Genomic DNA, 13695 nt, shown 5'->3' with positions numbered 1-13695 from the left:
TTCTTTATTAATTTGTTTTATTACCATCATAAATTTTTTTTATTCAACTTTACACACATACCAGTTCTAGTTAGCTAATATTTTGTTTTTTTATGTTACTTTCAAAAAGCATTAAAGCAAATACTTTCGATGCCTAAATTAAAATACATTTCACAGGAACCAAAAATTGCCAATACACATTAAAATGTTTGATGCTGTGTAAAATTGGTGAATAAATTAAAACATATGAAAGCTTGTTTATACACTAAATAAATGAGAAGAATATTAGGCTTACTACAAAAAAAGATGATTTAATGTAGGTTTAATGCTTTTAAACTGATCACAGCAAATTGTTTTGAATACCCAAGAAAGAAACGCGGAGCAAAGTAAATATGCATACAATTTTAAACATTCTAATTTTCTTTTTTTGGCTTGTAAATTTTTTCTAAACATTTTAGTTTTAAGTTTTTGCTTCAGTTGACTTTTCATGTATTTACAGAGAGTTCTTTGTTCAAATATTTTGCTAAAAAGTTGTCCAACTTGGTGCTAAAAACTTTACTCTCAAGATAATAACTGCTTTTATTAATTCATTGGTAACAAAAAATATATGTATATTATAGCTAGTCACAATAATTGTTAGGTCTATAAACAGTTTCAGTTTAGCTATTATCTTATTTTTCGAGTTCACAAAATGTTTCTTTTGGTACCAAAAAACTTCAACGAAATGTCTTAACTTTTTACAATTGATTTCATGGACGTGAAAGGAAAGTTGGACTTCTGGCTCTGAATCCTGCCTCGTTCCTTCTCTGAGTTCTTCTGGGCTCAAGTGTGTGTGTGTGTGGTGTGTGTGTGGTTGCGAGTGAGTGTGAGTGTGAGGCGTTGCTTGTGTGGGCGCAAGGATATGCTTTCGTGTTTGTGTGGGTGCGACGCTAGTCGATGTCAAAACGTTGCGCCTAGAAAAGTTTGCGTTGTTATTAGTTTATGGGCGTGTCAGTGTGTGTGTGTGTATGGTTGTGTGTGGGTGTGTGTTTAGTGTTGTTACATTTAAATTAAATTTTAAACTAGGCAACAAATTGAATTTGTTGAGTATTTTCATTTTCCCCCTTGCTGATGTCTTGTCTTTTCTATTTTCTTTTTGGCATTCTTCATTTCTTACTGCTAAATGAAAGTTACATGTTCCTAGCATTTCTCACATTGAACTTTCACTTATTTAGTTGAGTTTTTTGGGGCCTTGGTCCAAAAAGGAATTACTAGTAGGAGATGCTTTGTAGGTCTTCGCGGTCAGCCGGCCAGTTCTTGCTGGATATGCATTTAAGTGGATCTTTGGCGGTGCCCTAGACACATTCGGTGCCGGGTTCAAAGAGGGGATTGACGGACTAGAAAAGAGAGTATTTCATTAGTTTAAATGCGAATATTAGGTCATTAAACTACAACTTAAGCGAAGGAAAATATTATAGCTTATAATTTATTAAAATCAAAAAATTATATATCAAAAATAAATTATAATCACTTCACCTGAAAAGGTTATTCTCGTTTTTCTTTAAAATAATCTTTTTTTGCCACAAAAAAGTTGCCAAATAATTATCACCGCTAAGTACTAATAAAAAAGAGATTTGCCCACAACACTTTACCAACGGCGATATTTAATTATAAGCCCTAATGAAAACAGCCGACCGCTAAGCCTGTGGCCTGAATTTTCAGTAAACCGAATCGCCTGCTTATATGCAAATTATGATGTTATTTATTGGTTGCCAGGCAAACAGAAAATCTCTCTTAATGCCATTTTGTTTAATTTTGCGTAATTATTGTTGTGCATTGTTGTCGGCTTCCGCCTGGATTTGTCTTATTTTTAACGTTTTAATTAATTAACCGCTTTAATTAAAATTGGCAACGAAGCAGCTGCAAAACGTGCCAAGGTGGGGCAACAAAAACACCTAATTTAATTGAAATATTTCACCAAAATGTGCTGGCCAAGTGAGTTGTTTCGCGTTTTAGTTGGCCAGCTGTCGGGCCGCCGAACATTTTGACGCTCCAATGCGGCCATTTAATTGGCCTTTTAGTTAATTGGCCAATTGATATGCATATTTTGATTGCATTTGCAGCTCTGCAATTAGCGAGACCCACGGGCATCGAATTCAAAGAGCACGCATTTCAAAGGGGGGCTGCTCCACCGAATGCTCAAATCGACGGTAAATTAAATTAAATTAAAGAGCAATAAAATGATAATTAAATTGTGCACACGAGACGACAATTATGTAACATAATATGCCAATAATTATCAAATAGGGATTTTGTGACCACAACTTACCGTTTTTAATATCTAAATTGTCACCGTGATTTCGTTCGCTCGCGGCATTTAAATGGAAAACAGTTCGATTAAATGGGGGATTCAAAACCTGCTACGTTCACAACAATTTTCAGGACTTATACCACTAGTCTTAGCCCTAGATAGGTACACCTATGATACGAGCACTTAGCCATCTATGTACAACATTAACTTAGCACCTAGCAGTCCCATGGGAGTGGGACACTCCCTAGAACCGGACGTAGCTAAAGTCGTTAGGATTCGTGGCCATCGGTGGGGCCGAACCGCTTACCTCCTCCTCCATGGCAGTGGCGTACATGTGCGGCGTCACGTTCTTCTCCAGACTGAAGTGATCCTCCGTGGTCTTGTGGTAGACGGGGTTCTCAAAGTTCATCGAGTTCACGGCCCGCGTGCAGCGTCGATAGACGACAAATATTACCTGTTTGTATTATTATAAAATATTTATTTATTTAAATAGTTATTGAATTGGTAGTAAAACTTACGCATGCCGTTAGGGCTGTGCTCGTTAGGCTGGCTATCACAATGAGAGCTATTTGGCCGTAATCCTTTTCCGTTTTTTCGGCAGACTTATCGACCCTGACGGTTGAGTCTGTGCCATTGCCAGCGCTTATTGCTCGATCTATTCAAGGAGAAAGTAAAAGAAAAAATCCCAAAATTACAAAATGTCTAATACAACTATAGACAACCAAACATATATGTAACCACCAGTGATGAAGATTGTTATTATACCAAAACCATGTAAATATTTAAAAGGATGTTTTATAAATATATTAAAAACCACTACCACCAATTAAGTGTGCCAATGAAACCAACTGTAGATTTTTCCTAAATTCCAATATCAAAGGCAGGCTCTGAAAATTGTAATAATAGATGCCTCCCCCGAACTCATCCTCTTTTTCGCCATAATTTCATAATTCCTATGGCCAAATATAATTAAAATGTTGTCTTTCTGGGAGCTTGGCAATGGGAAAGGAAAAAAAGCGAAGCAGTAAACTCGACGACGACTACATCCCGTGGCGAATATTTCCGCTTTTGGGGTTTCCCTGGCTTTGCTGTCAGCCTCTGTGCGCCTTTATTCGCTGCCTTTTGCTGTTGTCCTGGCAGGAAGTTGTAGGATTTTTCCGCTGTCATCATAATTCGTTTTCATATTTTTCCGTTTAGAATTTGTTCAACAGCAGAAAAAAGCGCACAAAGTTGAGAGAGCAGGAGGCGCGCGTTCGTCTGGCAAAGGATATGCGGCGCTTTTTGGCGGGTCCTCGAAATAAGTGCCACCTCCCCAAAAATAGACACCCAGCTGCTATTAATTTTTGCCCTACGAGTGTCCAAAAATCGGCAGCAGGAGGAGGAGGAGGGGCTTTTGGATCTGCTTGAGAGCATGTGGCAGGGAATTATCATTAAAAGTTGATAGCGGCAACAGATGTGCGGCATCGATTCTTTGGGAATTTTCGGCGTGGGCGCGCGTTAAGAAGCTGCAAATTTATTTTGGCGGCATTAACAGACAGTCAAATGGCAGGGCAAACATCGGAAAAGTTGCACGTTGTCCTGGCATATTAATTGCACGATTTCCTTTTGCTTTAAGCGTGTGGTTGTTTATCTTTTTCGGGGGACTGAGGCGCCAGAAACAGCAGCTGTTGCCTTAAAAGTTTGCTTCTAACATTTTTGTCACTGCCTTAAATTTATTTTGTGAAGCAGAAATATTTGTATTTTCTAAACAAGCACATACTGAGGTTTAACTACCTTAGATATTTGAACAGTAGCTTTTGTTTCTGAAATTTGCTCAGGCATTTTCATTCATTTTCATGCTAAATAGCATTTCACAAAACTCTGGTACTCCCCAACCATTTTTGACCCATTTCGACAAGATTAATTTATTTCCCTGCCAAAAGTGCTTCACAGAATTTGCATTTGTGGAGCACATCTCTGCCGTCTGGTTTTATGCTCGCCTATAAATGTCATATATTATTGCGCACTTCTAATCTATACAAAATGCAATTTCCGTGCTGCCAGCACACAAATACACACCCATAACAGAGAGTTATGCCTCATCGCCCATTTGTATAATCCCGCACATGTGCTCTCATATTTATTTCGAAACTCCAACTCAGGATAACGCATAGCAGGTGCTCAGGACCCCCTGGAAGCCCTCTATAAAAAGGACCCCCCCCCCCCCCCCCTCCTAGGATACCCGGCCAACGGAAGTGCCATAAAAAGTACGACAAAATGGCTGCCGTGCCACAATTTTCCCCGGCCAAATGAAATAAAAACGCATAAAATATGTTCCGTCACCTGTTTCAGGGTTCCCCTTCCCCCCCGATAGACATAGAGAGGGGATGTAAACAGATTAGATAAACCGACAGCAGGAAAAGTTGCAAAGTTTTATGCGAGAAAGTCAAAAATAAACAACATGGCGGCTTTGGCGGCCCCTGGTTTCTGGTATTTTTGACCCCATTGTGGCATTTCCTCACTTCGAAGGCAATATGCAGTAAAGTTAGAGGCGGACAATAACAATTGCCGGACTGGCCGAAGTGCAGGCAAATGAAAGTCATAAAATGCTGCAAGGAGCAGCAGCTGTTCGCCCAGTTTTTCCGCCCCTTTCCCGCTTTTCACCCCGGTTGCCCTCTCCATTTTCCTGCCATTTTATGTGGCCGGCTATTAAAAACGCAGTCGTTACTTCGACGGCTCAAAGTTTATGGCTAGTGGGGCTCTGTCCATCTGGATTTCGCACCGCCATTTCGCCGCCCTTCGCTCAGTTTCTGTGTCTCTCTGGGGTATTTGCGAAACTTTGCCGGCGCTTAATTAAGCAATCTGAAGTGGGCAAAGATGGCCATAGAAAAAGTGGCACAGACCGCTAATTGAAATTGCAGTTATGCTGGGCTGGACCCTCTAATTGAAATAGTCCCTAACTAGTTTATAGTTATTTACTGACCCGCGCCTGGCCACGACCACCCACCCCCTAGTTTGCTTAGGCCCTCCCCTCGTGGCCGCTAATGTGTTGGCCAGGACCAGAGTCCTGAGTCCTGAGTCCTCGACCTTCAAGCCCTCGCCCGCCACTAGGACTTCTTTAAATTGGCGTAATTAGGCGCAATTGTGTGGGCTTCTCGCTAAGCTCCTGCAGGAAACTTGATTTTAGCCCGTAGGCATGACAACGTTTTAAAGCTCCGGAAGTTTGCCCACTTTTCGCCTCTAAGCTGGCAGGACAACGAAAGAGGATAACGACTGGCAATGGTCGAGATTGAAAAAAAGAATCTTAGAGAGCAGAGGATTTATTTTATATCCTGTGTGGCTTGCTAATTTACCTCCCTAATTGGGTTTTTTAAGAGTTCTTCTAGCATTTTAGGGCAAACAATACTGCTGTTAATAAAATGTCACTATAAACTTTTTAAAGTAATTTCATACATAGATTTCAGTATGCCAAGATAGCACACTCATCAAAAAAGACACGAGTAAGCAAGGCATTTCTCTTCTCGTTTAAAATTTGAGTTTCTTTTTTGATGCCCACGGAAGCAGAGAAAATACCTTTTATTGGCCTCATTTATTCCCCGAAAAAAACAGTCACAAATTCGGTTGCCACAGCAAAAAAAGGAATATCTTTGTTCATGCCGCTGTAGCTTGTCGTTTTTAATACCCGAGGACTGTTCAATTTCGCATTCCCATTGATCAAAGTGCGTCTGCTAAATGTGGGTTTATTAAAAATAATGATACGGCATTTAGACGAGCCAGCGCCGAAAAAGAAATTCCAATTTAAATCAATGGCTTCAGCAAAACGGATGAAAACGGCCTGCATGCAACAGCAGTCGAGTGGTGGATGGCGATGGAGAAACGGGCTTTGCGGTGCGACATGTTTTTAGGGATAAACCGCCGGCTAGATGGGTTGTAATTCACTTTTGCCACACGGCCAACGCAAATATTTCGCACTATCCCCGCCCCCGAATGTCGACAGTTCGAGGAGGTGTTGACAGCGCCAATTTGCTGGGAGGATCACAATGCTGATGATGATGATGATGGTGCTGGGGGGATGACGAATCTCTGGTTAAACCATTTGCCATGCCCCATATCACTACGCCTGTGTGGGCGGCCGTTGCCTATGTACAATTTAATTTCGTGGCGATTTGTTGACGACTGCCGCTGAAATAGCCCTGCTCCTGCCCCTGCCGCTGCGGTTGTCAGTCGTTCATCATTCGGTTACGTTGCCATACCATCCCCTAGTATCCCCTACTATCCCCTAACATCCCCTCCAAACCCTACATCCCCGCATCCCAGAGCATTGCGCAAATTGCACGGACAAATTCTGGGCTCGCAGTTCCAGATACCAGAGTCCCAGAGTCCCGAACCCGGTTTATACATATACATAAGTTGGCCCAGGGAACAGCTCTGGGAATCGGTGGGTGGCGGTCCTCTGTCCTGTTGCCATTAAACATGTCACCAATGCTTCCCCTCTGTGGTTTTTGCCCTGTGTGTGAACCCGATATTTATGTTTTACGCTCCGCATTTTGCATGAGTATTTGGGCCAAAGGTCGTGCGGATGGTTGGATGTGTGCATTTTGAGTGATTACGTCGATATCATTGATGTTGATTTATGATGATGACGATGGCCGTGCATATCCGTGTAAATGTTTCTCCAGAAATTCTCGCGAAAATGTCAAATGAAATTAAAATGCCGGGAAAAGCAGGTGTAAATGCTGTTTACAAGGGTATAAGCACAAGTGAGACAGGTCGACTAAAAATAACAAACACCAGATATGGTAGATGAAAAAAGTACAGTCAGAGGTGATTTGAGATACATTTTTGTTCTAAGGGTGCGTACAATAGGAGAATTTTAAAAAAGAAGGGAGCTGTGATAAATATTTAAGTAAAGGAAACTGATTTCTCTTTAAAAGTATTTTTCGCTCAAAAGATAATAAATAATGTCTTTAAAGCTAATTCTATAAATTTTACAAGTTTATAAAACAGGAATAACCCTCTTCAACCTATTTAAAAAAATTATATTTATCACAGCTTTTCTTTAATTTATAATTTTTGAACCAAGTTTTCCGTGACAAATGGGTACTACTTTAACCCTAGAAAGCCACCACCATAGAGTTCGTAGAAAAGTGTCGCATACCCGGCGCTTCACTGTGCGCATCTTGAGGTAGTTCTGTGGTCGAGTTGGACGACTGGCTGGTGGGCCGGTGGCTCGGTGCAGTGGGCTGCACACTTGGGATACGCGCTACAAGCAAAGGGTAGATTTATGGATATAATGACATTCGAAAAGGTGGAAATGCAATTCAGTGAAATGCACAGCGCAGGAGGGCCATTTAAAAGGCCGCAACCGCAACAGGAAAGCTGTTCTGCACGACTCCATGCGTGTGTGTATCCACGCTTCGATTTTCAGGCCGTTGGTCAGGCGGACCGCAAAATGCAGCCATCGAGGCGGACGGTTCAAATGCAATTACGAAATCCCCCCGTTAAATGCCCAAAGAACACACGGCGGAATCTACTTACGATCTTCGACGCACATGAGGCCGTCGGGCATCAGTTTCAGGCCCGTCGGACAGGCGCAGGATATGCGAGGACTCCGCTCGTTAATCCTGGGCGCTGGCAGGCAGAGGTGCGAGCAGTGGCCGTTCACCGACTGGCAGTGGTTGACACCGTCGGGCTGGCGATAGGGGTGGTACACATGCACCACCATCGGATGTTCCACCTGAAATTGGAATGCGTGAGAATTAGCAGAATGGCTTAAACTTCAAATTGGGTGCGATTTCTCAATGTCAGGTTAAGGTTCTAGTTAGAGGAATTTATGATTTCGTTTTTAGAGCAACAAAACAAAAAGTTTCATGTTATCAAGGACAAAAACTTACATGACCTTGGGAGGTCGGATCTTAAGCAATACATTTTAAAGGCTAAGAGATATTTTTTATTTCCGTTCAATGATTAAACAAATAAATTTCCCTGGTAACATCTTTTTAAATTCTTGGAACCCTTTCACGATTCACTATCTTTTCTCATTACTACTTTACTTGCTTATTCGCTTTAATGAAAAACCCACACACTGCACAAGCAAACGCTTGGCACCAGATATAAGCATAAAAGATATATAAATATTCTCAAAACCGCAAAGCTGCTATCAGAGCTTGGGACATGGAATAGGAAATTTGGAATATATTGTACGCTTTACAATAAGCGTTGTATGACAAATAAGTGATAAATAACTTGTTTTAACCAAATTAATCACATTTGCTCTCATGATTTAATTCCAAAGTATGCCTACCATATGCGTCGCCGTGACGGCCTGCACTTCCTCCCCGTTGAACTTGTTGGCCTTGAACACCGCCTGCTTGTCCCAGTCGGTCCAGTAGACGTTGTCCTCGAAGGTGGTGATCGAGAAGGGGTGCTTCAGATACTCGCTGGAGTACAGCACCTGTCGCCTTTGCGAGCCGTCGTAGTTGGCCGACGAGATGGAGTTCAGCTTGCCGTCCACCCAGTAGAGGCGCTTCTGCACCAGGTCCAAGGTGATGCCATTGGGCCACTTGACATCGTAGGTAATGATGGCAGTGCGGTGGGAACCATCCATTCCCGCCCTCTCAATGCGGGGCGAGGCTCCCCAGTCGGACCAGTACATCCAGCCCTCAATGGGATCCAGGGCGATGGATCGCGGAATGTCCAGCGAGTCCTGCACCAGGACCTTGCCCATGCTGCCCTCGAAGTTGGTCAGTTCGATGGTGCACTTGTTGGTGTCCGTGAAGTAGACATGGTTGTAGATCCAGTCCACAGCCAGGCCATCCGAGGTCACCGAGGATTTGGTCAGCACCACCGTCTTCTCACTGCCCTCGTCGATGGGCGCCTTGTAGATGCTCTTCGTGGTCACATCGCTCCAGAAGATCATGCCCGTGCGGAAGACAAAGTCCAGGGCAGTGGCTGCCTTTGTACTGTTCACTATGGACGTCATTTCCATGTGGTCGAGGGCTATCTTCCGGATGTCATGACGCCGGGCCAGGAGCAGCGAGGCATGTCCTTCGCTGGCCTTGCACCTGGTGTGATTCCGCAGCAGCCGCATGTAACCCTCCTCGCACTCGCACTTGAAGGCTCCAATCTCATTGACGCACACCTGGGAGCAGATCCCGGGGGTCTCGCACTCATCGATGTCCACGCAGGTGCGCTGGTCCTCGGCCAACTTGTAGCCATCGTGGCAGACGCAGCGGTAGCCCACCTCCAGGTCCTCGCACTGGTGCATGCAGCCTCCGTTGTTCGTGGAGCACTCGTTGATGCCACACTTGCCAGCCGGCTCGTCCTCGCCATTCGGACAGTCCTTCCTGCGGTCGCAGACCTTCGAGAGGGCGATGCACTGACCACCGCCGCAATCGAATTCGCTGGTCGAATTGCACTCCCTTGGCGTCGAGTTCATTTGACAATCCTTCTCATCACTGCCATCCGAACAGTCGTGGTAGCCATTGCAGGTCAGGCGTCCAGCGATGCAGGTGCGATCGTCGCACTGGAACTGATCCGGACGACAGGATGTTTGGGGGCAATTCGCCAGCGACTCGTCCTCGCCATCAGAACAGTCTGCCTCGCCATCGCAAACCCAGGATCTGTCCAGGCAGGTAATCATATCCGAGCACTGGAACTCCGAAGACTTGCACAGGGACAGGCTTGCTGTGCAGTTTTGCTGCGGAGAGGGGGCAAAAGACATAGATAAATTAAATATCTAAATTTAAGTACTACAAAAGAATCCTTGCTTAAGGCTAAATTTCGGTCCTTTAAGCTGAACATTCCCCTGAAAGATGAATCTGTGCGCGTGGCGAGGATAAAGGAAGTTAACTTTACTGCTGCTACAACAGTTTGCTTTTCTTGTTAAGTGCCAACCAAATATTCAGGCAGCTAAGCCCGGTTCACAAACACACGCACACACACACAAGCGCACACGCAAGTCCTTATGCACCAGCACGCGCACACACATGTGTATGAAATACGTATATAGTAAAGGTCCCTGTGGCCATTGCCTGCATTTTTTGTGTTGCATACTTTTGAGAGATGCCAGAAAGCATTTTCCACAATTCATACGCTTTGTTCGAAGGGGTATCGGCGACTTATGATTGGTTTAAGCTGTTTATCTAAACTATTTACACTACTCTAATAACAGTGATTTTTAGTAATAATATTTCATAAATAAGCTTTAGTTATGGCGGAGTTTTGTTTGATGAGTCATATCAACTAATAACCATTAAACTTATGGTAAAAATGAGGCCATATTTTATTTTATAGGCTGTCTAACTTTAGGAAAAGCCAATTTTCATTTCTCATAAATTTTTCTAAAATATCATCTTAATAAATCGCTAAAAGAGCATTAAAGTTTCCATTCTTACGGGTAGTTTTCCCCATAGTTTTTATTGCTATTCGGTGGCATGCAATTTCGGGCACCACCCTACTGACAACAAAAGCCATGCGTCATACATATAAATGTTTATGGGAAACAGTTGCCGACATGGTCCTCGTCGTCGTTGCCAGTTTTGAATAATGCTCGCGTCTTGCATAATTTATGCTTCCTAGCTCGCTTCACATAAATACATATTTATATGCGAGGGCTGTTAAGCAACTCACTGCGTGTGTATAGTAATGTGTGTGTGGTTTGATAATGTGCTCATATCAATTTTCATTGCCAGTTGAGGGGAAGGGAGCCGTTTGAGGGTTTTTTATTCCATAGATTTTACCTGTTAGTATTTTAGTATTTTTGAGAACTCACCATCTCATCCGCTCCATTGCTGCAGTCAGGTTCCCCATCACAGACCCATAGCTGGGGAATGCAGGTGCCACTGGGGCAAGTGAAGGATTCGGGTTCGCATTTCGGCTTGTCCCCGCAGTTCTTTTCGTCCGACTCGTCGCCGCAATCGTCGTCGTCGTCGCACCTGAAGCGACTCTGGATGCACCGTCCATTGCCACAGGTGAACTCGTCCGAGCGACACGTCCTCTCTGCACAAAGTTCATTCCAATGATTAGCTTGATTCCTCCAAGGATTTTTGGATGGGTGATTTTGATTAGGATGCATTTGCGGATGGAGTGAGGAAATGTTTAGGCCACATAGAGCAAGGGGAAAAGCCAACACCATTACAAATATATCCAGCAAACAAACAAAGCATATACATAGAAAGTGGGAGTGAAAGGGAGGTGAAAGTGACAACAACAGAAATAGGGCAAACACAGCAAACTTAAGTGTTCCCTCTTCGGGTGTGTGTGCTTGTGTGTGTTTTCGCAAATATTTGTGCTCTATTGCATACTGGCTTAAGCATGGCATTACACTAGACTCGGGGAAATGTGTGCTTGGCACAGTCGAGTGCAGGGATAAATACGGATAAATAGCAAACCAACACCAAGGAAGGGCAGAGAAAAATCAAGGATAAATTCGGTTATTATGGCAACCAGCACCAAAGAAAGCTAGGAAATATTCGGTTATGGCTTACTGCACTGGGCCTCATCGCTTCCGTCGCGACAATCCTTGTTCTGGTCACACATCCAGGACAAGGGAATGCACTCGCCCTCGCCCGACTTGCAGGCAAACTGCTCGGGCGAGCAGGTTTGACTCCCTAGAAAAAGATTAGATCAAGAGGGGTTATGATTTGAGAGCCAATGTGAGATGTAGAAACATCTATATACCAAACTTGGGAAAGCCCAAATATTTGGCATTATTCTGTAATCAGTATAATAGTATTCATATTAAAGTTTCTTAAAGTAATAATATTTTGGTCACTCCCATATTAAAAAAAATATGTTTGGCTTCCCAAAAGTAGTGATTTGAGCAAGAGAGTTATATAATATATAATAATTTTCACTCTCCAGTGATGGTATGTATATTACATTTTGTTTTGAAGGTAATAAAAAAGAACTTGTAAAACATAGGACACCACCCTCAAGATTATAAGCATAAAGGGCCCCAGAAAAACCCTCTAACTGCCTGGCTAATGGGATCTTGCCTGGCTGAGATAGGAAACGCGCCCTAAAGTAGGCAACGGAGGGCAGTCCTGTAATTAAGTTTATAAGCAGCTGCCATATAAAAGGGCGCGGCAGCAACCGTTCTCCAAGTGATAAACATAGTTGTCATGCCAACACACACGCACACACTCAGGCACAGGCCAACTCACACAGGCACAACCATTCGGGGGCTAAACAGTTGGCATTTTATCTAGGCAGTAATTAAGACATTATCAGCCAACACTCCATAAAGTTAAAACGCACACATGCGTATGCATTAAAGCAATTATCGCACACACACACTAGCGGGCGCACACTGACACACACACACACACTACAATACTGGCGGACTGGAAGTTCCATTGAAGTTATCCTTGCCAAAGGAGCGGACATTAAACAAAGCTGACAACACTCCCACACAGGCACACATTAAAACGCTTGTGTTTAACCCTTAATGCGTATTAGTATGCCAGTTCTCGGTGCCTCGCTTTCCTGCTTTCTTCGCTTTCTTTCGCTTCCCCTCTACCCCTCTTCCAGTTTCACTGCCTACCACAAGGTCCTTTGTTCCACGCGGTGTGTGTGCGTGTTTTGTGTGATTTTCGCTGATATGATTATGTACCTACATGCCCGCTGTGTCTTTGTGTGTGCTGGCAATAAAATCTTATGGTTGCGCCACATATTTGAATATGCTTTTTGGCGTTTTGTCTACCTCATCCGCTTTTCCGCCCCTTCTTCCTTCCGCACTTTCTCCCCAACTTTCTTCTGTCTATTTGTTTATCGTTTACACGTGCATAGCGTACGGCGGAACGGAAATTTCTGACATCGTTGCAAATAAATTAATTTATTATTATTCTCTTCTTGGCATTCGCCATTTTTGGCGGTTGCTTAGCATGTACAACGCGTCGTATGCGTGATATGCCTTTAATTGGAATTTACTGTGACCAGCTTACTGAATTCGCTAGCTGAATATTTACTGAAACTGCCAGGATGCCTCTCAAAGCATTCTAAAAAGGTAGTTACATTTTTGTTTATAAATTGCTTTCAATAAATTTATAAGCTGGGTGCTCTGTGGCCTAGGTTCTGATTATAATTTGATATTTAAATCATCTATTCGTATTAATAAAATCCAAATGAAATAGTGAAAGTTAATAATATCCTTCAGCTTTTAGCTCTGGATTGGCTCTATGGTCTAGATTCTGATTATAATGCGATATTTAAAAACCTTTAATCAGAATTCATATAAACATAATATTACTTTTTTATAAAAGCTCAGCTCTCTGTGCATAAAATCATCGTATTCGTATTTCGTATTAATTAAATTCAAACGAAATACCGAAATTGGAAAATGAATGTGAATTATTATTTCCCTGTAATTATATACTTTAGCTTTCTAAAGTTTTCTCATAATTAAATGGAAGCTTATTCTCGTTCAGCTCAAACTATTTCTCGAG

General features: G+C 42.9%; 1 protein-coding gene across 14 annotated transcripts in view; it reads right to left on the bottom strand.

The window, feature by feature from the left end:
- LOC108026163 (very low-density lipoprotein receptor) overlaps window positions 1-13695 on the bottom strand; it is a 35068-nt gene continuing 21373 nt past the window's right edge. For 6 of the 14 annotated variants that reach the window (XM_017096897.3, XM_044095509.2, XM_017096906.3 and 3 more), the window contains 8 exons: window positions 11737-11859; window positions 11022-11248; window positions 8553-9947; window positions 7787-7985; window positions 7407-7511; window positions 2788-2924; window positions 2577-2723; window positions 1-1355 (listed from right to left, as the gene is read on the bottom strand). In XM_017096897.3, coding sequence (XP_016952386.1) covers window positions 1314-1355; window positions 2577-2723; window positions 2788-2924; window positions 7407-7511; window positions 7787-7985; window positions 8553-9947; window positions 11022-11248; window positions 11737-11859 — 2375 coding nt within the window. In that variant the 3' untranslated portion in view covers window positions 1-1313. Of the gene's footprint in view, window positions 1356-2114; window positions 2724-2787; window positions 2925-7406; window positions 7512-7786; window positions 7986-8552; window positions 9948-11021; window positions 11249-11736; window positions 11860-13695 lie in introns of those variants that run through there. The other 8 variants (XM_017096899.3, XM_017096907.3, XM_017096902.3 and 5 more) reach the window with 6 other exon arrangements.

Source organism: Drosophila biarmipes, chromosome 3R (assembly GCF_025231255.1).
Source record: "Drosophila biarmipes strain raj3 chromosome 3R, RU_DBia_V1.1, whole genome shotgun sequence".
NCBI classification, from domain to species: Eukaryota; Metazoa; Arthropoda; class Insecta; order Diptera; family Drosophilidae; genus Drosophila; species Drosophila biarmipes.
The sequence above is the reverse complement of the archived record's forward strand: the minus strand, read 5'-3'. Positions and strand labels throughout refer to the sequence as shown.